The sequence below is a fragment of the Mustela putorius genome, unplaced genomic scaffold, assembly GCF_011764305.1.
Source record: "Mustela putorius furo isolate JIRA1106 unplaced genomic scaffold, ASM1176430v1.1 tig00000721_pilon_pilon_pilon, whole genome shotgun sequence".
NCBI lineage: Eukaryota > Metazoa > Chordata > Mammalia > Carnivora > Mustelidae > Mustela > Mustela putorius.
The window spans coordinates 312946-336043 of NW_025421456.1; the positions used below are offsets into that span (position 1 = coordinate 312946).

The 23098-nt window shown below is 39.2% G+C and overlaps 1 protein-coding gene across 4 annotated transcripts in view; it reads right to left on the minus strand.

Moving 5' to 3' along the window:
- Nucleotides 1-23098, minus strand: part of PDE5A (phosphodiesterase 5A) — a 149912-nt gene that overhangs the window by 80320 nt on the left and 46494 nt on the right. For all 4 annotated transcript variants that reach the window (XM_004747992.3, XM_004747994.3, XM_004747993.3 and 1 more), the window contains exons 4-7: nt 8179-8250; nt 6015-6104; nt 3521-3658; nt 1478-1545 (exon numbers count right to left, since the gene is read on the minus strand). In XM_004747992.3, coding sequence (XP_004748049.1) covers nt 1478-1545; nt 3521-3658; nt 6015-6104; nt 8179-8250 — 368 coding nt within the window. The remainder of the gene's footprint in view (nt 1-1477; nt 1546-3520; nt 3659-6014; nt 6105-8178; nt 8251-23098) is intronic.

A 23098-nucleotide genomic window follows, 5' to 3' on the forward strand; every position in this document is an offset into this window, starting at 1 on the left:
AGTTATCTCATAGAATGTTCTGTAGTTTAGATCTGTCAAAGGTTACTTTTAAAGCACTACCACCAAAGAGCTTGGTTACTGAAGACTGTGCTAATTGCAACCCCATACACTAAATGAAATAATGCTCTAAAAGGTCAACTGTAGTGAAAAAAATATGAAACTTTAATATCAGATAGTAAACTTAAGACAATGTTCTATTTCTATGGCCATAAAAAGCTTTTAGATATAACATCAATAATTAGGGATAAAATAATTTCAGACAAATGATTTTAGGAAGTGAAATAATTGGTAACAAATGAACAATAAAAATTATGATAAATAGCACTATACCCAAGAATTCCTGCCGCTTTATCCTGGCAGATTTGTATTTCTTAGAATATTCTGTCACTTAAACAAACAACGCCAGTTTTTTGCTAAGGGTGAAAAAGGGTATCTGTGAAAGAATATTTGGTAGTTTAGTCTAAATCCTTTCCCAAGTTCTTTGAAAAGCACAAATAAAATTGGGGCAGTAAGATCTCTAACCTCAATCATATCAAACTTTCTATTATCCAACAACAAATTAACAACAACAAAAAAATTAATACAAATTCTTAAGTTACCAAAAAAAAAAATGGCAAAGAAATGACCTGCAATAGAGATCTGGTTTGATTCTAGTCATTGGGTAGATGGCTATTGGTGTGATGGGCTTCATGGGCTTCCTTCTCTTGTTAATTAAATCCCCATAGCTGATTCCAAATCACAGCAGACTCAAAGAGAAGTTTGTTCAGAAGCCTATCAAATTTCCAGTGAGGGTCCAATATGCAATATGAATTACATACTGGAATCCAACTATCCAATATGAAACATGTAACTGCAATACAGACTTATGGATCTTAAATGAGCCAGTTCACAAAAATACCATACCCAGGTCTATACTAATCTGAACACCATTCACTGTTTTAGCAATTTTCCTATAGGTCAACTGTAGGAGAAAAAAATCCTAGAACTCTGTCATCAAATAGTTAAGTATTGTCACAAATAAAATTATTGATGGTCGGGAGGAAGCAGCAAGTAGCTTCTATGTCTTAAATTAAACAGGTCATGAAATAACCATGTAGCCAGCATTACATATACTGGCTTAAACAATGTAGGGATTAGGAGTGCCGACACCCAATACAGTAAAAAACCCGCAGATAACTTCTGTCTCTCTCAAAACTTTATCAATAGCCTGCTGTTGACAGAAGCCTTACTGATAACATATACCATCAACTGGCATATATTTTGTATGGTATATGAATTATATACTGTATTCTCACAATAAAGTAGGCTAGAGAAAACAAAATGTTACTCAGAAAATCACTTAAGGAAAAGACATCTCTAGTAATGTACTATATTTATAAAAAAAAAAAAATCTATCTCTCAGTGGAGCTCACAGGTCCAGTCATGCTGTTCAAGGGTCAGCTTACTTGTGGTAAAGACAGAGAATGAGTTATTTTACCTTGTTAAAGTATCTGACGATTTTTCTAATTCCTCACACTCCATGTGAAACACACTAGAAAAAGAATCCTGAAAACAAAGCGACAACACAGACTGAGAAGTAAGTTTGACAATGTTTTAACGAAATCTATCTAGATATACATACGCAAGTCAGTGGAATTGATGAAAGACACCAATACTTGTGATCTTTTTTGAACTTATTCTCAGACTAAACTGACACAAGTACTCACTGCCTGACAGCCTCAGGTCTGCTGCCCATGTTCTTACTATTTCTGAAACTCACTTGCAAAAATGCTCATTTGCGTATTTTTTTTTGTTCTTCTAGCAGGTGTTAATGAATATGTTAGCTTCAAATTTTCTTCTTATTTATTCAAAATGCTCGTGTTTTAGCTTTTATACATACATTGATTGCCATTGTTAGAGCTTTTTAAAAGACATGCAATTCAGTAATATTTTATGAATATTTAATGAAAATAATTGTGAAGGTTTTAACAACATAGAGAGGTACTTTGGAAAGTATATTAAAAAAACAGAATACATATTCATATCCATGCTGTATTTACAACTGAATAAAGATATAAAACAATGATATTTAATTTGGGGAGGGAAGAACTGAGTACTGTATATTTCTTGCTTACATTTGGATTTTTGCTCATGTTGTTGAAATAATTTTAATCAAAAAGTTATACTATAAATGATAATCAAGACACTTGATTCCTAAAATCAAGTTAAAAAGTGAGCAAAATATATTAACTGGCATATAAGTGAGCTATACTTCAAAGCACCAATGATCTAAGTCAGTTGCTGCCACAAAAGATGTTCACTGGTAAAAGCATGAGATGAATGTTAATTAAGGTGGCATTTAAGTTGTCTAAAAAAGGAGTGCTTCACATATAACTTTCAAATATTAAATGCTAAAGAACAGGTCACAGCAAAAATTGTGAATTGACTTGCTACATTAATGAATTCTGACCTGAACTTTAAAAGGATGGCTACTTGTAATCATCTCCATATTAAGGACTTTATAGCTGATTGAAAATATGAAATAACAACTATGAGAATAATGATTACCTTATAGCATGGTATATTCATTTGATATCCAGTGAATAAGAATTAGACACGAACACACAATCAAAATGACTGAGATAATGTTGAGTCATATCCTACAGTCTTACTATCTAAAATAATTTTTAAAATTTTAATTTAAGTATTACATATTTTCTATTATTCTACTTCCCAAAACCCCATCAATTCAGGTATCATATATGGATTACAACTGACCACACAGTGGTGGTGATCCCTACTCTCTTTCCTAACCCACCAATAAAGAGCCTATTCTCAGGGTCTAAAGAAAAAAGAAAATAAACGATGACCTCAAAAAGAAATATCCCAGGAACAGTGGCTCTAGGCTAGGAGCTCTGATTCTAAACACAACCTCAATTGGCCTGTCTAGATGAGCACTTGATGAGAACACTCCATCTTTCTACACATATCTGTTTCTTTCTGTTACACATCAATGAATTAAAATCTACCAAGTAGAACATTTAGTGGTTTTCCATTGCTGGTAAAAGATTTAGGACTGATAGGTACCTTTAATAATACTGCCTCTCTTGGGCCATGACTTTTGGTTTCTAAACAATTTCTGATAAAAAGAAAATTTTTTCCCAAGCCATTCAGAATGGGGCTCTACTTGCTCAGAGCAACCACAGCACCACTATCCCTGATAACGATGGGTGTGCATACTGTAAGGACAATGTATTTCTCCATCAAGGAAGTATGGCCATTGACAAAAACAGCACACAGACATTCCCAAGGTAACCACTCAGTGGAGGAACACGAAGGTGAAAGGGTGCTTTGAAGGCATCCTCCAACCTCCCGTCTACCCCTTTCAACCAGAACAGCTCACACTCTGATTGGCTTTGCATACACAACTGTATACCTGGGGTTCAGAGACATCTGAGGCTAACGTGAGGATTAAAAGCGACACTTTAAGGAATATAATTGCTGTCTTTCTAAAAATAAAAAAGTCATACTCTGTACTCACGGAGCAATCTTCATCCACTATGAAAATGGTGCATTTCTGCACCTGCATGAAAGAGATAATAGTGGCAGCTATTTTCTTTAGAATTACTTCTAATGATTGTTGTTCTTCAAAAATTAAGCTAGCAAGGTCAAGCAGCACCTAAACAGGAAAATTTAGAGCTTATTACTTAGTAAATATTTGTAATTATTAAAGCAATACAATGATTTATATGGTTTATAAGTTGTTTATTTATAATCTAACAAGTTACAGCCAAGTTTGCATTCAAGTATTAAATATGTAAGTCTCTATTTACTAACAGAGCTTCCTCCATATTGACTGTTAGTACAGTGGTTACAATCACAGACTTGAAAACCAGAGTCACCTGTTTCTAATCCTGCCTTCCCTTCCTGCAAGCTTTGTGATGTAGGGCCAGTTCCTTAAAAATGGGAATAACAGTAAAAAATAATGCCAAATGACAGGATTATCGTGAGGACTAAATATCCAAACATTTATAAAGCATTCTGAACAGCATCTCATACATGATATAACACTGATATTGCTGTTGTTCCCAACTGCTGAGATCAACATTTATACGCATTTTCACATAGCACAGTAAATATTTTCCAAAACAAAGTTATAAGAGCTCCTTTTGTGTTTTTCCTGGTAATCTCACTTTCCTTTGAATTCCACAGAACTTCTTCTAATCTCACAAAATATTTGTGTGATGAGGAGGAAGAAAGGGTATCACAGAAAATTGACTGGAGGAGATACTATCCTAGCTGAGGTCCGAGAGATAAGCAGGAATTATTTAGATGAAGTGGGGAAGAGAAATACTTCAGTCAAAAACAACTGAATTGAGAGAAAGTAGTATACTGCAAATCTTAATCAAGTCTAGAACATAAAGAGGAGAGCTGGGGAGATGGGATGACAGAGTCAAGTGGAGAAAGAACCTCAAAAGCCCTGCGTGTCTTTAGAGGCAGCTTGCGTGGTGAGGGGACTGCAGGAAGAAAATGACAGCCTTGCAGCTATGTTTGTAAACATGGGGACTGGATTAACGGGTGGCAAGAATGGAGCAGGGACAACAGTTAGGTAGAAACTACAGTTAAAGGCAATGGAAGATCCAGTATCTTATTAACACAAGTTCAAGAAAGAGAAAATGGGATGTGGGAGAGAGGGATTATCAAAGAAATAATGGAAAAGAATTATATAAAATGGAAGAGTCTGGGTCTCCAGGTGGAAAGGGATGTCCAGGTACCAGCATGATGAATGAAAAAAAGAGTCAGACTATAAAATTAAACTATAAAAGCAAAGAGAAAAATGATCTGAAAAGCTTACAGACAAAAGCAGAAAACAAAACAGAAAAAACATCTACATAGAGCCAAGAGTCAGAACAACATGGATGTTAGTTAGATGACAAAGCACCACTCTAAAGTCTGAGAAACTGATTTTTCAATTTGGAATTTTTTACCCAGCCAAAGTGGCAGGATGGTACAAGAGGCATTTTCATACTATGCAAGGACTCAGAAAACTTACCTGATCAATACTCTTTCTCAAGTAATTATTTGAGAATGTGCTGCAGTAAAATAAGGGTACAAACTGAGAAAAAGTTATGGGATCCAGGGGATAACCAATGGAATCCTTCTGAGAAAGCAGTGAAGGAAAATTCTGTGATGACACCTATGTAGTAGGCATGGGGAGAAACAGCTTAGCTGGGAAGAGAAACAATAGAGAACCTCAACTTGGAAATCTCCAAGAAAAAGAACTCAGCAGGATGCCTAAATAATGGGGAGTTTTGGGGGAAAAACCAACCTACACTAGCAAACAGATCAAGGGGGAAAAAAAAGAATGCAATTCAGAAACATCAGGAAAAACTAAAAGTCATATAACAAATGTAATAACAACATTTACACAGTCACGGTACTTATAAACACTCTATTTTAAATCACAACTCTAGAATTAAACTAGACAAAACTTAATAAAAGCTAACCATGATTGTAGTATAATATATATGTTATTGTCATGGGCAACAGAAAAAATCCATATGGGAAAAGCAGAGGTAAGGAGTAGCAGTTGGGAAGGAGAGATGAAGCATGCTAAGATCCTCATTTTACAAAGCATAGAATCATGAGATGATGTCTCTAGTTGAGAGAGCAAGAACTAAAAGCCTTATTTAACATGACAAATGCAGTCCATCCAGTAACTTAAAACAGAAATAATGATATTGGTAGGATAAGGACAACGGCAAGTAAAGAGTGATATAAATCAAATAAATCCACATCTGTTAAGTTAATGAAATACTGTCTAACAGTGAAAAGGCAACTGAGCATGGAAAATAGAAAATGGAAATAATTATTTCTAATTATTTTACAATTATCTAATTTATAATTATCTAATAATTATTTCTAATCCAGCTAAAATATTAACTAGATTTTAAATCATATACATATATTACTTAGACAAAATTGAACCACTAAAGAAACAATTTCTATAGTCTCTCTTTAGTCATCAGACTTGCCTGATTTCTCTTGTTCTCCAGCAGTGAAGTCTCATAGAGTTGAGCATTATGAAGAACAATACCACAAAATGCCAAATAAGCAGCAAAGTCCTAGAAAACAGGTAAGACAACAGCTAAATTAAGAAGTGTCTAGGGTCGGGGCGCCTGGGTGGCTCAGTGGGTTGGGCCGCTGCCTTCGGCTCAGGTCATGATCTCAGGGTCCTGGGATCGAGTCCCGCATCGGGCTCTCTGCTCAGCGGGGAGCCTGCTTCCCTCTCTCTCTCTCTGCCTGTCTCTCCGACTACTTGTGATTTCTCTCTGTCAAATAAATAAATAAAAAATCTAAAAAAAAAAGAAGTGTCTAGGGCGCCTGGGTGGCTCAGTGGGTTGAGCCTCTGCCTTCGGCTTAGCTCATGAACTCAGGGTCCTTGGATTAAGTCCCTCATCAGGCTCTCTGCTGCACAGGGAGTCTGCTTCCTCCTCTCTCTCTTTCTGCCTGCCTCTCTGCTTACTTGTGATCTCTGTCATCAAATAAATACATAAAATCTTTGAAAAAAAAAAAAAAAAAGAAGTGTCTACTAACTGGCCTTGTTATATTGCCTGAAACACAAAAAGCACCCAAAAATGTTTACAGTTGAAATAAAAATTAAAAATTCAAAGGGTACATGTTAATTCTGCACAAAATTAAGAACAAATGAAAAGCAAGTGCAAGTTAGCTAATTAGCACAACAAATAGATGATAAGTACGAACACAGTCTCCTCAAGTCCTACATTACTTACAAATTAACAAGAAGAGGAAAGGGAGTAGGACACAGCTCTCTTTATATCATTTGAAACTGAAATTCACTCTATGCAAAATCTAGTGTAGTCTCTGAATGATATTAAGAGTTGGGTCTGTGTTGAGACCATATAAATACCTTGTAACTCACTACTGGGGCAAATGAAAGCTAACACACTTACCTGAGAATATTGGCAATAGTAGTCTCATATAAAGTTGTATAAAATATTAGCTTAAATATGTTTTCCATGGATCTGTCATCCTCATTATACTATTCTAAGGTGATATGCTCACAATTATATTAATTATTGATTAAAAGAAGTCTCTCCATGGCAAACGTTATTCACAATCATAGATTTATTTTGCCAAGAGATGATACAGCCTAAGAACACAAATCCTTCAAGAGGGGTTTACATATATGGACTATAAAGAACTGATGAAATATAAAGTCAATCTAGAACCATTTCCCCCACCAAATATTCTCAGGTGTCATTAACAGAATAGGAGACTAGATGTCTACAATACTGATTTTAAAAGGTACTTGCTATGTTCTGAATCAATTAAGACACGGGGACCCAGACAAATGCCAATATACAGCCTACACCATGGAGACAATAATAACTCTGTCTTGTTCGAATGTCGTCCAAAAGCTCCGACTAATTTTCAGGGGAGTGACTTAAATAGCAACAGGCTTGAATAAGAAGAATTCATTGGGCTCCCATGATTTACATATAATTACGTATTCAAGAAGAAAAATAATAAAACCTACTGTCAGAATGAAGTTAGAAACAGGTTTAGGGCTTCTGTCCTTAAACGGAAAGCATGTCGACGTGGTGTATGGGATGTATTCCTTCAGTACTGGATGCGAAGAATAATAAAATAATGCTGACTGCTGCTCTTTCTGAAGCTAAATTCACATCACCCGCCGGAATTCACACCTTGGCGCCCCACCGTCTGAGTGCAAAGCTTATAAATATTCTGAAATTTTCTTCATCGGGAGGCAACTCTAATTTTTAGCCAACCTGGAGTGCTGAACTTGGAGCAGTGCTTCGAGGGTTTTTTTTACTCGGGTTGAATTTCTTTATAGCAGCGATGAAAGTTAAATAGGATAGTTAAAATACCGTGTCAGCCTCCAGATGGCCACAACACGCACACAGGCCTCCAGGAGGCTTGGTGGCACAGTGAGGAGGGAGCTGGGGGCTTCCAAGGACTGATACCACGAGTACTCTCAAGTTAGCACCGTATTTAGCCACAGGAAAAAGAGACTTTTGAACACTTCAGATCATTTTAAAACATAATCGCTTTTGTAATCAACAATTTCAGCTACAGCTAATTCTAGAGGTCTATACAGTATAAAGAAAAAACATCTTCTTAAACTGATACCATGTCAGACACAAGTTTTGGTACCTTTTCATCTTTTTCAGTGAATGTCCCACCATTTCCTGATTTCTTGTTGATGGCCTGGGCTACACCAACAACCTGGAATAGGAGAAAAAAGTGGTAATTTCATTGGCTGTAATTATTGGTATAAATTCACCAAAATGTGTTTATAAAGGAATTTCTATGTGTGCTTTAAAATAACAATAAGCTATGAAACCAAAACAAAACCCCTCAGCATTTGAGTTAGTTATCTATCATACATCTTTTTTTGCTCCTAAGAATTCGAATGTTGTCAATTTCTTGGGTCCCACTATTTTTGCTTCTGTAATTTCACCCTGCTTTGTGAAAAGAGTTATTGGCAATCACATTTTAAGTGAATATTTTTCAAGATTTTTGGATACAAAATAAACCATCAATTTCTATCACAATCAAAATAAATATAAGATAAACGCTTTACATTGCCTTTAAATTTATTATTTCAAATGGGCTAAAAATGTTCTTTTACTAAAAATGAAACAGGACCCTGTGGCCAATTAGGGTAAAAAATAATTCCTAATGTAATGGGGGTATTCCAACGTCTTTTGAAACCTCTGACCTTAAAAATTATTTTGCCTTCAATAGATTTGGTTTTGGGAGAGGTGGTTTCCTTGAAAAACCACAAATAGGAATTAGCAGGCTGAGTCTTACTTCAAATGGATCAAAGATAAACTATATCTTGAGAAGACTGGACTAAAACTCTGTCTGAGAATATGTTTTAAGTTTTCACAAAAGGTTTAGCAACACTGCAAGAATTTTCTCATCTTTCTGTATTTTACTTACCTGTGTACCAACTTCAGTTGGGTTACTACCTTAGTGTTTTAAAGGCCTTCAAAACTTACTTTTTTCAGGGCGCCTGGGTGGCTTAGTGGGTTAAAGCCTCTGCTTTCGGCTCAGGTCATGATCTCAGGGTCCTGGGATCAAGCCCCACATTGGGCTCTCTGCTCAGCGGGAAGCCTGCTTTCCTCAAAAACTTACTTTTTTCCTCTTTCTTTTATAAATTCTACTCTCTCCCTGCTTTTGTGATTTAACATCAGTAGAATAAGCTATTATTCCCTCCATGAAATCCTTGGTTTTTTATATATATTGCTCCTCCTTTTTTTTTCCTTAGCTCCTTCTAAGTCCCTTGGCTCTAAGACTAGGATATAAAATTCCCTGTTAGAATAGCAGAGAAGGAAGGGGAAATGGATTGCCTGATGTAGTTTCCTGGTCATCTCAACACCTTAACTCCAGGCACCATGCAGAGTAAAGTGATGTTTAAAAAAAAAAAAAAGAATTCTCCATTTATCCTGTACTTTTTTAATTGTCCTTAGTTCAACTCTCCCTTATTTTTATACTCTCTTTAGCTCTTCAAAATGGCTAACCGATTTCTAGATGCTCCAATCTCAATGACTAAATGCATACAAAAACTTCTGTCTAAGGTAAAAAACACCTGGATTGCAGATATAGTCACTTGAGTATAAGTGACAAGAGGCTCTTGAGGGTCACAGGGTCTGATATACAGTGGTACCAGTGTAATTTGGTTATTTCAAGTGTTTATTCATTCACCCAACAAATATTGAGGTGCCTACTATGTATGGAGGAATGATAAAAACTGGGAGGAATCTACTCTGAAGGAGGTCAGAGTCAAGAACTGGTGTCATAGGGTAGCTCTATTCTTAACATCTTGAGGAACCTCCATACTATTTTCCAGAGTGTCTGCACCAACTTGCACTCCCACCAATGTAAGAGGGTTCCCCTGTCTCCAGATCCTCGCCAACATTCGTTGTTTCCTATCTTGTTAATTTTTGCCATTCTAACTGGTGTAAAGTGGTATCTCATTGCGGTTCTGATTTGTATTTCCCTCATGGCTAGTGGTTGAACATTTTTTCATGTGTCTGTTAGCCATTTGTATGTCTTTTTTAGAGAAATGTCTGTTCATGTCTTCTGCCCATTTTTTGACTGGGTTATTAGTTTTTTGAGTGTTGAGTTTGAGAAGTTCTTTATAGATCTTGGATATCAGCCCTTTGCCTGTAATGTCATTTGCAAATATCTTCTCCCATTCTGTGGGCTGCCTCTTAGCTTTACTGACTGTTTCCTTTGCTGTGCAGAAGCTTTTTTTTTTATCTTGATGAAGTCCCAAAAGTTCATTTTTGCTTTTGTTTCAGTTGTCTTTGGAGACAAGTCATGAAAGAAATTACTGTGGCTCATGTCAAAGATGTAACTGTCTGTGTTCTCCTCCAGGATTCTGATGGATTCCTGTATCATAGTGAGGTCTTTTATCCATTTTGAGTTTATCTTTATCCAGCAACTGTACTACTGGGTATTTACCCCAAAGATATGGATGTACTGAAAAGAAGGGGCACATGCCCCTCAATGTTCATAGCAGCAATGTCCATAATAGACAAACTGTGGAAGGAGCTAAATGGATAAAGAAGATGTGGTACATATACACAATGGAATATTATTTAGCCATCAGAAACAATGAATACCCACCATTTGCACTGATGTGGATTGAACTGGAAGGGATTATGTTAAGGAAGTAAGTCAAGCAGAGAAAAATAATCGTCATAAAGTTTCACTCATGTGGAACATAAGCAATAACATGGAGGACCATAGTGGAAAGGAGGAAAATCCAAAGGGGGAGAAATCGGACAGGAGATAAACCATGAGAGACTATGGATCCCAAAAAACAATCTGGGGGTTTCAGAGGGGAGGGTGGGGGAGGGGGTAACAGGTGATCGGTATGAGGAGGGCACGTGCTGTTATGAGCACTGGGTGTTATACTTAACTGCTGAATCACTGAGCACTATATCAAGGACAAATTATGTACTATATAGTGGCTAACTGAACATAATAATAATAATAAAAAGAACAGGTAGAACCTAAACGAACACTTAAAGTGCATGGAGTGATCAGTTTGATGGTACAGATACCCACAAACTTCTAAGAGACTGAAGAGGTCACATAATATGGTCAAAGAAGCAGCTTCTCAGAAACGATAACATTTGAGTTTTTATTTGTCTTTAATAAATGGTTTTATAAAAGAAGACTTAAGTTTTACATCTTCATTTTAAGGAAGATACGTATACAAACTGTTAAAAAGACTCTGAAACAAAAATTCTCAGGTAATTATACAGTATAGAAAAGTATGTATTGATGTGCTCTATGCACCTGGAGCTGATTGAGGTAAGTACTATGCAAGAAAGGAAAGAGAAAGTTCCTGCTCGTTCAAAAATATAAAGACACAGAAAGCTAGCTGTTTATTAAATGGTCACCAGTCAAACTATGTTGGCATTTTAGTCGATCATGATGTCACCATAAATTGACAGTGGGATGACAATCAATTCTAAGTCTTAAAAGAAATGAGGAAGATCGGCTGTGTTACATATTTTCTGGAATCAGTTCTAGTAGAAGTGGTACTGATGGTCTGTTTAGATCACTAGAGTCCCTTGAGAATGAGGGCAGAGCTGGTACGGGCCCAAGAGTACACTGTGGTCCAAGGCTGCGGCTACAGATACCCTAAACCTAGTCAGTGACCTGTGGACCCCCCAGGGTGGGAGGGGAGAGCTGGGAGAAGGGAGGAGATGTTGTAGAGGTGGGTCAGTGAACAGAACCAAAGCGTGGCCTGTTCCCAGTGGGTCTGCAGCTACTCCATTTAAGAAGAACACTTCAAACAAGGCTTCTTTGTTATACTTGGATGATCCCTTCAGCTCTCCCTTAATTAGAACTTGCAGGCCAATTTCAACTTTGGTTTCAATCTGCATGTTTGGCACTCAGGACCGTTTATACGGTAGGCATTTTTCTAACTATGGGCTGAAAAGTTTTCTCTCTGGTTGAAAGAACAACATCCTTGAAACCAGACTAAATATCAGCCATTATTCACAATGTTCAACCAACCCAACAGTATTCACACGGTTCAATAACAATTTTCCATTCTGGGATTTCTTTCTTTCTTTCTTTCTTTCTTTCTTTCTTTCTTTCTTTCTTTCTTTCTTTCTTTTTTTAAAAGACTTTATTTATTTATTATTTCAGAGAGGGACAGAGAGAGATTGAGAGAACAAGTGAGAGGGGGCAGGAGAAGCAGACTTCCTGTGGAGCAGGGAGCCCAATGCAAGACTCAATCCCAGGACGCTGGGACCATGACCTGAGCTGAAGGCAGATGCTTAACCAACTGAGCTACCTAGGATGGTGTGAGGGGCAGAGGAAGAGAGAGAATCTAAAGCAGATTCCATGCTGAGTCCAGAGACTAAAGCAGGGCTCAGTCTCACCACCCTGAGATCATAACCTGAGGCAACATCAAGAGTTGGAGGCTCAACTGACTGAGCCACCCAGGTACCCTCCTCCTTCTCCTATAAATACTAGTACCCGATGTCCTTCATCTCTTTGAACACACTTAATTTTGCCTCTAAGTTCGTCTTTAGCAGGGACTGTTTTGCATGGGAGTCCCATGTTTCCTGAGTCATGAAGTGTCCATGCACAATGACTTCCTGTTTGTCTTGGCACTGTCCTGGGGCTGTGATTTTGAACCCCATACCAGTGTATGGTACAGTCTTGTGCTCTTATGGTTCACAGGCGTCTCTTCTTTCTCTCACAGCAGCAGACAGGAGGCAAGCTTCCTTGAGGCTTTCTCTGGCTGCTGGGTGGAGTTTGCTAGGCTGTTTCATGAATGGAACCACTGCTCATCTAGGCTTCAGCTCCCTGCCCCACCCTCTCACTCCCACAAAGTGGATACATGCCCTGGCCTGCGGATACTATCCCCAGACATTCATCTCCCTCCTGAATCTCAGACCTCCGTGACCCCATCTGGCCAATACTCCATGCTCACATTTCTTATCTTGGGTTCCGCTCTGTTTCTGCCACCTGGGGGTTTTCCCTTTCACGAGCTCATCTGCAATTTGTAAAACTGTTTTTGGTGAGATTTTATCTTCTACTTTTTGGCAGAATTGTGGAGGGAGATTCTTCTGCATCTATACAGTCTGGCAAACTGACAAGTCTTGTTTATAGGCTTTAAAACCCACTTTGTACCCTGTGAACACCACATCTTTACTATATTTGGGATTTTTTTCCCTCCTAACATTAGAACAAGATATTTACTTTTAGGCAATGTCATGGAATGAGGATTTCTAATGATGGATTTTTTATCCTTTCTGGTAACCAAATATTTCTCTAATAATTTTACAGATTTCAGATATTAGAGGTTAATTTGTTTAACATACAAATAATTAAATAAAATTGATTTTAAAAAATAGGCATGTTAGTTATTAGACCAAGTTATTAGACCAAGAAAATACATCTAATATATAACATGTGCCTCTATCCCTAGATAGATGGGTGATATTTTTAAAATAGCACTGATAAAAACAGGTAGAAAGAGGAGAAAAGACACAGTGTCTGTCCAAGGTCACATAATTCAGTAAAAGACCAAAAAGAGTTTAATTCTCTGAATTTCAAGGATCCTAAGCAAAACTAGCACCCTCTGCCCTCCTTGCACTGATCTTTTTCCTCTGTCATCTATTGCTCCTTTAAACAAATTAGCTCTTTGTCTTCAAGCAAAGTAACTGTTAACCATAGGTTTTTTACATGTCAATTTTGAAAGGCAGCTTTGATGACAAGTATATGTCAGACCTCACATCTGAGAGGCAAAGTCCCTGAACGTATCAGCTTCCGCACCGAAAAGCCCGGTCACGCTACCTACCTGCTGGCTACCTGGGCCCTCACACGCCTGTACTCCATGCTATTTTTTTAAGCACAAAGAAGCTTCTGTTTTCTATTTTACTGGCACTTTCCACAGCATAAATGGATATTATGTCCTCACAGGGTCAAGTGTTCTTTTAGGAATGCAAAGGGCAAGACTTGACTCTTGCTGAGTGAACAGTGTGGAATGTGACAGCTGGTCAATTCAGGGGCAAATGATCATTGCCACAGTAAGCAATTTCTTCTTCAATAAGCAGCTGCCCCAGACACTTACTGAGGCCATACATCAATCTCAATACACCTCCTCATTCCCAGTTCCAAAGGATACTCAGCATGGAGGCTAAAAGCAAGGGAGGAAAGGAAAAGACTCTACAAATCTTAGCTATCCCTCTCTCCCATCCGTGGAATATCTCTATCTATAACCTGAGCTGACATCTTACTTCACCAAGAAAATGAGAATTTAATATGTACAGGAGCCAGTGGAGAAGTCTCCCCAGTGCTCTACTGAAACTTTTTCATAACTCGGTCATTCATTCAACAAAAAATATTTTATTCAACAAATAATCACTGAGTCCCTCATGTATCATTTTTCTAGGCTATGAAGACCCAGTAGTGAACAAAATCCATGTCCTCATGGCCTGACATTCTAGTCAGAGTTTTAGGCTTGGAAGAAAATCCCACCTGTACATGGCCTTCTCCTTCCATTTCACAAGAGAGCAAACTGTAAGTGACAGGGTTGGTATGACCAATCAGGGCTTTCTCATCTCTCTTCCAAATCCTAGGCAATTATCAAAGCATGGCCATAGTCCATGTGGTAGGCAAAATAAAGTGCCCCAAAGATGTACTCATCCTAGTCCCTGGAACCTGTCAAAATGTTACCTTAAATGGCAAAAGGAAGCTCTCCAGATGCAATTAACTTAAGGATCTGGAGATGGGGACATTATCCAGAATTATCTGGCTGGGTCCAACTGTAATCAGAAGAATCCTTATGAGGGAAAGCAGGAGGAGATAGAAGAGTCAGAGTCAAAGATTTGAAGATGGTTTGCTCCAGGTTTTAAGGAGAGAGGAAGGGGCCACAGACCAACGCATGTGGGCAGCCTCCAGAAGCTGGAAAAGGCAAGAGAACAAATTCTTCCCTTGAAACTCCACACAGGAACACAGCCCTGCTGACACCCTGATTTTAGCCTAGTGAGAACTATTTTAGACTCTGGCATCCCAAACTATAAGATAATACTTCTGTGTTGTTTTAAGCCACTAAACTTTTGGTAGTTTTTTACAGAGGAAATAAGAAACTAATACATTCTGTTAGAATCATTCATTGCCTTTTCACTTTTCCTCATCCCATACTGTATCTTGTGTTTCACCATCTAAATCCTCACTTTCTTTGAAAGCCTTGACATCTCAATGCTAATTGTTTTTCCTCCTTCAGTTGACCTTTGACACTTATGCCAAATTTATCTTCTTGGGACACTGCTTTGCACAGACAAATTACCTCTTTACTCAAAATATTTTAATGTTCCACCCATCTACAGGATAAAAATTGATGACCAATTCCACACCCCCAATTTGAACTAAGGTCGCTTCAATGGCTCTCTGAATTAGAAGGCTACAGTGACCTTGTTCACATCATTCCTTGAAATATTACCTTCCCCTTTCTCTCTTGAGGCTGAGCCTACAAAAAACTTCTGTTCAAACCCTTCTGAAATTCTGTGTGGCAGCTGGGTATGCCATACATTTCACAATGAGGTATTCTCATTTTTAACCTCATTTCCTCTACTCTCACCCTGGCTCTCCAACTAGATTGCCTTCTAAGGACATGATTTATATCTATGCCTTATTGTAGCATCAGTACTTTGCTTTGTCCTGAATGCACTAAACGCTTGATAGATAGTTGCTGTCAACGATAATGGGAGAAGGGAGAGAGGGATCAACTATTTTTTAGGGTGATGTACTTACTCGACAATTCATATTCGAATAACAGTTAACTATATCTGCCCATTTTCTTTCTCTGCCATTTGCTTGATATTAAGTGATCTCTCCACATCTAAGAACTTTATGTAGCAGTAAGAAGTTTATGCTTTTAGTAAGCCTTTGGCTATGGAGCTGGAACTTAAGAGCCTAGAAAGATTTTGGGAGAGTGGGAAAGAAAAGCTTAAGATCGATCGTTTTAACACTGAATTTTAAAAATACAGAAAATCACAGAGAATAAGATAGTAAACATCCATATCTCTGTCGTTTACAACAGTGGCAGTGTGGGGCTTTTTAAACACGGTTTGTTGGGCCTCTCCCCCCAGTTTCAGATTTAGCAGATCCGGGTTAGGGCTTGTGAATTTTTATTTCTCAGAGCTCTCAGGTGATGCCACAAGCTACCAGCCCAGAGACAAAAGACATTTTGAGAACCACTGATAAAGAACTGCTATGTGTTAATATTTGGGGATATTCCCTTTTTAAAATTAAATTAAGAAAATTAAATTGAACTTTTTCCTTCCAGCCCCATTCTTCTTCCTCCTGCCCTTCCTCCCCGGAGTCAACCTCAAAACTTTCTTCTTCCTCCTGCCCTTCCTCCCCGGAGTCAACCTTCAAAACAATCTGAGGGTTTTGAAGGGCCAGGGGGAGGGAGGTTGGGTGAGCCTGGTGGTGGGTATTAAGAAGGGCACGTATTGCACGGAGCACTGGTGTGGTACATAAACAATGAATTCGGTACACTGAAAAGAAATTAAAAAAATAAAAAATTTAAAAAGAGAGAAATATATGAATCTATAAACAAGACATAGTACTTTCATCTTTCAAAAAGGTGGCTCAAACAAAATCATATAATATGCCTAGTTTTGCAACCCATTATTGTATTCAATGTTGTTTTTCTTTTTCTTTTCTTATTTTTTTTTTAAAGATTTTACTTATTTATTTGACAGACAGAGATCACAAGTAGGCAGAGAGGCAGGCAGAGAGAGAGGAAGGGAAGCAGGCTCCCCGCTGAGCAGAGAGCCCAATGTGGGGCTTGATCCCAGGACCCTGAGATCACGACCTGAGCTGAAGGCAGAGGCTTTAACCTACTGAGCCACCCAGGTGCCCCTCAATGTTGTTTTTCAATCAGTATCTATAGATCTGGCTCATTCATTTTATATATAGTGTCATACTACATACCAAATTTTGTTCATCTAATCCCCAAATGACAGATGTTTGAGTTGTTAGCAATTTTTTGCTATTAGAATAAAACCATCTACAACAAACACTTCTATTGTACACATATGCAAGAGCTTCTTCGGGGAAATCTTCAGAGGGATTACAGAAGTTATACCTTTACCAGCAATGCTTACGTGTTTTGTCAACCTTACATTCTACGCAGCACCTGGTATTAGCAGGCTTTTACATCTTTGTCCTTCTAGCGGCCATAAAACTGTATCTCACTGTTGCTCCAGTTTGCATCTTCCTGATTACTAGAGAGAATAAACAACTTTTTAAATTTTTATTGCCTATTCTGGTTCTCTTCTTCTGTGTTGCCTATGTGTATTTTTTCCAGTTTTGACCATTTTGTTGTTGTTTGGCATTTACTAAGAAATCTGAAAGTCGAGGGTTGATTTTTGAAGTTTGGGGAGACTGACTTTATTTGGTTGTGCTCCAGTTTATCCACGTATATGTAGAAGCACCACTGTTCCCACTGTTTCTCTCAAGAGCTGTGTATGGCTCTTCCAAGGTTATAGACAACACAAGTATGGACACAGAAGTGGGTGTTTTTAGTTTGTTCTCCTGGCCTGGGAGGCTAGGAAGAGGCAGCCAAGTTGAAAAGAAGCTTCGAGGAAGTTGCAAAATGTAAACAGCTACTGCCTAGGATAACTGGCATTGAAATACATGATTAATGGCCAATATCTCTAAGATAGTTAAAAATCTATTCCTAGCCAAAAAAAATTCACAATGCTAAAAAGTTTGCCATTTAAAAAAGGGAGAAGGAAAGGCCTGCTGTATTACAGGCGCTTTGTATCTGTTAATTCATTTAACCTTTGCCACAACCCTTTGAGGTGAATATTACAACTCTCATTTCATCACAGAAGTAGTGGATGTTCAGAAAAATTAAATAGGAGCCCCAGAATGTGCAACACAGATGCTCTGCAGGCCTGATCCCTAACCTGCATCTTTCTACTGCTCCTCCCAGCAGGAAAGTGAACCCTGCACGAGTATAAAATAGATTCTTAGGCATGATTCTTAAAGGAATCATGAAGACCAGGGACTTTCCAGTACATTCAAAGGCTATATACAAATCCCATATATATGCCTATCTTGCTAATGCATATTTTTACCAAAAAGAATGGAATAACTTCAAAATTATAACTTTTAAGAAATATAAACAAATCCAAAATGGCAGCTAAAAGTCATTTTTACTTCCATCGTAAATCTTTTTTTTTTTTTTTAAGATTTTATTTATTTATTTGACAGGCAGAGATTACAAGTAGGCAGAGAGGCAGGCAGAGAGAGGGAGGAGGAAGCAGGCTCCTCACTGAGCAGAGAGCCCGACGGGGGGCTCGATCCCAGGACCCTGGGATCATGACCTGAGCCGAAGGCAGAGGCTTTAACGCACTGAGCCACCCAGGTGCCCCTTCCATCGTAAATCTTATGGCACATCTTTATATCCAAGAATCTCTTATGCAACATAAAAAGGTCCTATATTTCAAGGATATATAATGCACTCTCAAAAATAAGCAGAATCTTTAAAAACAAAACACAACAATAACAACAAAAAAACCCGCAGAATTAACCTCTGGTAACAGAAATCAGAACAGTGTTGCCCAAAAGTTGTGAGATAACTTAATTGGGGTGTTAGTTACACAGATGAACACGCATTTATTAAAACTCATCAAATTGGACATTTAGATCTGTGTACTTCACTGTATATAAAGTTTAACCCACTTTTCCAAAACTATTCAAAAGTCTTAAAAGTAAATTTATAACTTCCGATGGTATATGCAAATGATGGTCCAAGTACTGAGTTCCCCGCTGTCCTGGCAATGGTAAAGCAGGCAGAGGTTCTGACCATTTGCTCTGTGCTGTTAGGCAGGATGGATGTTTCCCAGATAGGGCCAGGACAAATCCAGCCTCTGGGGGTCAGTAGCTGTCCTGCCTTGGGAACATCCAGTGGGAGAGGTGCCAACCCGAGACTGGGTTCCTTCCAGCCAAGGGGATGCTGGGCATAATTCTTGATCCTGATGTTTATTCTCATCCCTTTGCACACAAAAAATTCCTCTTCCCTGCCAAATGCTAAACTCTGGGCCTCACTAGCTTTTAAGCGTTGAGGTGAAGGTCCTAAATCTAGAACCCTAGGAAGCTTTTGCCTTCTTCTTAGACATTTCTGTCCCTTGGGATATGGAGATTTGGTCCTGAGACGAAGCAGCACATGGCCATTGTGCAAAGTCTCCTTCTGTGCCCTTTTAAAAACATGCCAGAGACACAAAGGTTACATAGCAGAGAAGAGCCTGCTGTCTTTCCCACGGCAGGGTACGCTCAGCATTTACTGTCATTTAACTTTTCCATTCCTCCATGTGTCTGGCCTCCCAGCACTCTATAAAGGGAGGAAACAGACATTTTTCTAAACCTTTACTAGGAGAAGAGCTCTGTGGTGGGCACTGTCACATTCCTTGCCTCACTAGGATCTTTAAAAGCACCCTGTGTGTTTGCATTTCATGTTGAAACTTTACAGATGAGTCACCTAAGGCACAGAGAGGTGAAGAAAATTGCTCAAGGAATTGCTGATTGGAAGCCAGCAGCATGCAAGACTAAGTCGTTTTTGCTACAAGTTCTGAGTCTCTCTTTCAAACAGCCTTTGCCCAATTGGGACTAAGTCCAAAACAGCAAAAAATATTACATACCCAATATATATTATATAATTGGAATTTGTATCAGAGTAAACCTAACACTGTTTGTGCCCACCTTTACACATGGCATTGCCAAAAATGACTTCAGAGCCTTGGATCTATTTAATAACTGAGATTTATTTTCAGGGCGGTGTTCTGCATTCTGCCAGTGGCCGGTGTGCAAAGCCCAGGCTTACTCCTGGATGGTGTTGTTGGATTTGGACTTTGTTAAACCAGGGTCAACTCTGTTCCGGCTCTGCTCACACTTATAACAGGTCACCGTCTCTACATCTTGGCAAGATGTTGCACTCCTAAGGCTTCCTGATAATTACAGGGTAAAGTGGCATGCCCACAATGTGCACTAATACAAACAGAAGAGAAATAACACAGCAGAAGTGGCAAAAGGCAAGCTTGGTGCATCAAAACACTATGTAGGCTGAATCTCATCTACAAGCTAGAGATGGCATCAAAGATTTTGAGAGAACATCTTCTCCATTAGAGCTGAACTGAGTGTTCAGGTGAGTTCTCTCACCTGTACTGGTCCAGCCAAGTACCTCATGGCCATCAGCTAGACAGTCACATCATTAGATCAAGGGAGTCAGGGTGAAAAGAGTGTATGTGCCTATTTATCATCTCTTTTTACATTCAGCAAATCCTTCACATAGAGAATACAGTCTATTATGTCATCAGAGCCAAAACATAATTTTATTCTGTTTTCTCCTTCAAATCGAAAATGAGCCTGAGAAGGTAATCATATATGAAACCTCAGATGCAGACATCTGTCTCACGAGCAAAACTCTGAACTGTAGGTGTCACCAGCAAAAAAAGACACGTCCTCCTCCACACAGCTGTGCCAAATAATACACAAAGAAATTAACAGTATTTGGAATCATTGCTTGCAACTCTGTATTTTACTATTAAATTATTCCAGTCCATAATTTGCATTTTCAAAAACTAAAATTGTAAAAGAGCTGGTTGGTAGCTTTTCAGGTACAACCATTAATAAAGATGAAAGACGGTAATAACTTCATGGTAAGAAAAATACAGCCTTAGAATAAAAACGATGTGTGTGGATCTAAATTCCAGCTCTGCCACTTAGAAGATATAGAATGTTGAGGAATTTCTGTACTTGACCAAGTCCGTATTTCCTCTTCTAAAATGCGGATGAGAGACCCGGGTGGCTCAGTCGTTAAGCATCTGCCTTTGGCTAGAGTCATTATCCCAGGGTCCTGGGAGGGAGTCCCACATCCGGCTCCCCACTCAGCAGGGAGTCTGCTTCTCCCTCTCCCTCTGCTTCTCCCCGTCCCCTGCTTGGGCTCTCTCTCTCTCAAAAAATTAAAATCTTTAAAAATAAAATATAATGGAGATGATAATATCAACAAAAAGTGTTATTACTGATCTCTAAGTATGTCAGCATGAAACCCCCAGCCCTACTGCTATTTAACATACAGCCTTGATTAAATTTCTACCTGAGATCATTTAACTTATCCATCTATTTTGGATACCATGCTTCAAGATGGCAAAGAAAAACTTCTGCAAAAGAAGTTCTTGGATCAACCAGATTACTGTATACCATAAAATGCAGTTTAAACATCACGAGCTCTGTGAAGCATTCTTGTCTCACCTTGCTTTTGTGGAGGGTACAGTCTCACAAGGAGAAATAAAAATATCCCAGTTAAGTTAATATGTAGTGTGCCAGATGGAGATTAAGTGCTCACACATTATGGAGAAAACAGAGCAGGGTTGGAAGTAATAGTTGAAATTCAATAAGGATAGCTAAAGAGAGTCTTGCTGAGATATCATTTGAATAAAAGCCCAAGGGAGATGAGAGAGTGAACCATGTGGATAATTAAGGCTGGGTAGGTGGCGGGGGGAGACACTTCTAGACAAAGGGAACAGCATGTGCAAAGGCTCTGGGGCTGGAGCTTCCCTGATGTACTGAGAAACGGCAAGGCTGCCAGTGTGCTGGAGAGAATGGGGGTGGACTAATAGGAGGTGCGATCAGAGGGGCATCAGGAGCCAGACCATGTGGAACTTTCTTATGGGATGAGGTGGTAGGACAGGGTTCTGAACAGGGAGTAATGAGATCTAACAAGTTTTATAAAATTTGTGTTCAGAATAGACTATTAGGAGTCAAAAGCTTGAAGCAGGGATACTAGCTAGAGGGTTACTACAGTGACTCACGTGCTACATAGCAGTGGCTTGAACCTGGGTGGTGGGCGTGCAGTGAGAGCAGTGACTGAAGGGAAAGCCAACAGTGTTTACTGATGAATTAGAGCTCTCCTGTGGGAGAAAGAAAGAAGGTAGAGATGGCTTCAAGATTTAGGGTGGAGAGTGGGAATGAGAGAAGTTGCTGAGTGTGGTGGGGATGAGCACAGAGCAGATCTGGTGGGAGGGACGATCAGGAGCCTGGTGTTGGATATGTTAAGTTCAAGAGGCCTATTAGACATACAGAGGTAGAGAAGTAAGCAGCTGAACAGAAGAGTCTAAATTGAAGACACAGTTCACTTGTACCTAAATGTACGTAAATGTACCTAAACCCATGGGGGCAGACAAAATCACTGAAGGAGTGAATGTAGTTAAGGGAGAGACAAGGGTCCAGGGCTGAGCCGCGCAGCACCGCTGTGATTAGCGGGCACCAGCCAACGGGGCAGAGAGGCAGCCAGAGCCAGGAGGAAAACTGGAGAGACTGAGGTCCTGGAGAGTAGGTGAAAACACTCTGTCCTGGAGGAGTAAGCGATCACCAACAAGGTCACATGCTGCTGACAGGCCTGGCGAGGTGAGGATGAAGGGATGATCACTGGCTCCCTGTGGAAGTCATGGGACCCTGCCAAGAGCGGTTTCCACAGAGTGGGGAAGGCCAAGGCTTGGATGGAGTACATTCAGGGAAGAATGGCAGGAAATGGAAAAAGGGACAACTTTTTTCAAAGATTCGCTCTGATGGTGATTAGAGAAATGAAGTGGTCCCTGAAAGGACACCTGTAATTCAGTGGGTATTAGACTTTTAAGATGGGAGAAATAACAGCATATTTGTATGCTGATGAACCCGGGTGATAGAGAGAGAAATTCTGGTGATCCTGCCCATGTGGGGGAAGGAAAGGGACCTGCTGAGATGTGGCTTTGAGCAGGTGATACAGAAAGAGATCTGGTGCACACGTGTGTGACTGACCTTTGCCATTTCACAGTTTGACAGTTTGACCCTAGAAGTAAAAGGGAGACTAGAGTATATGGACTCAGAGGCAGGGGCGGGGAAGGGAGACAGAATAACTTCTCTTGCAGAAGTATGCTTCTAATTGCTTTCTTCACTGAAATCATAAGCAAGGCCATCAGCTGAAAGTGGTGGGATTGGGGTGGGGCAGAACTGAGATTTGAGGAGAGAGAAAGTATTCAAC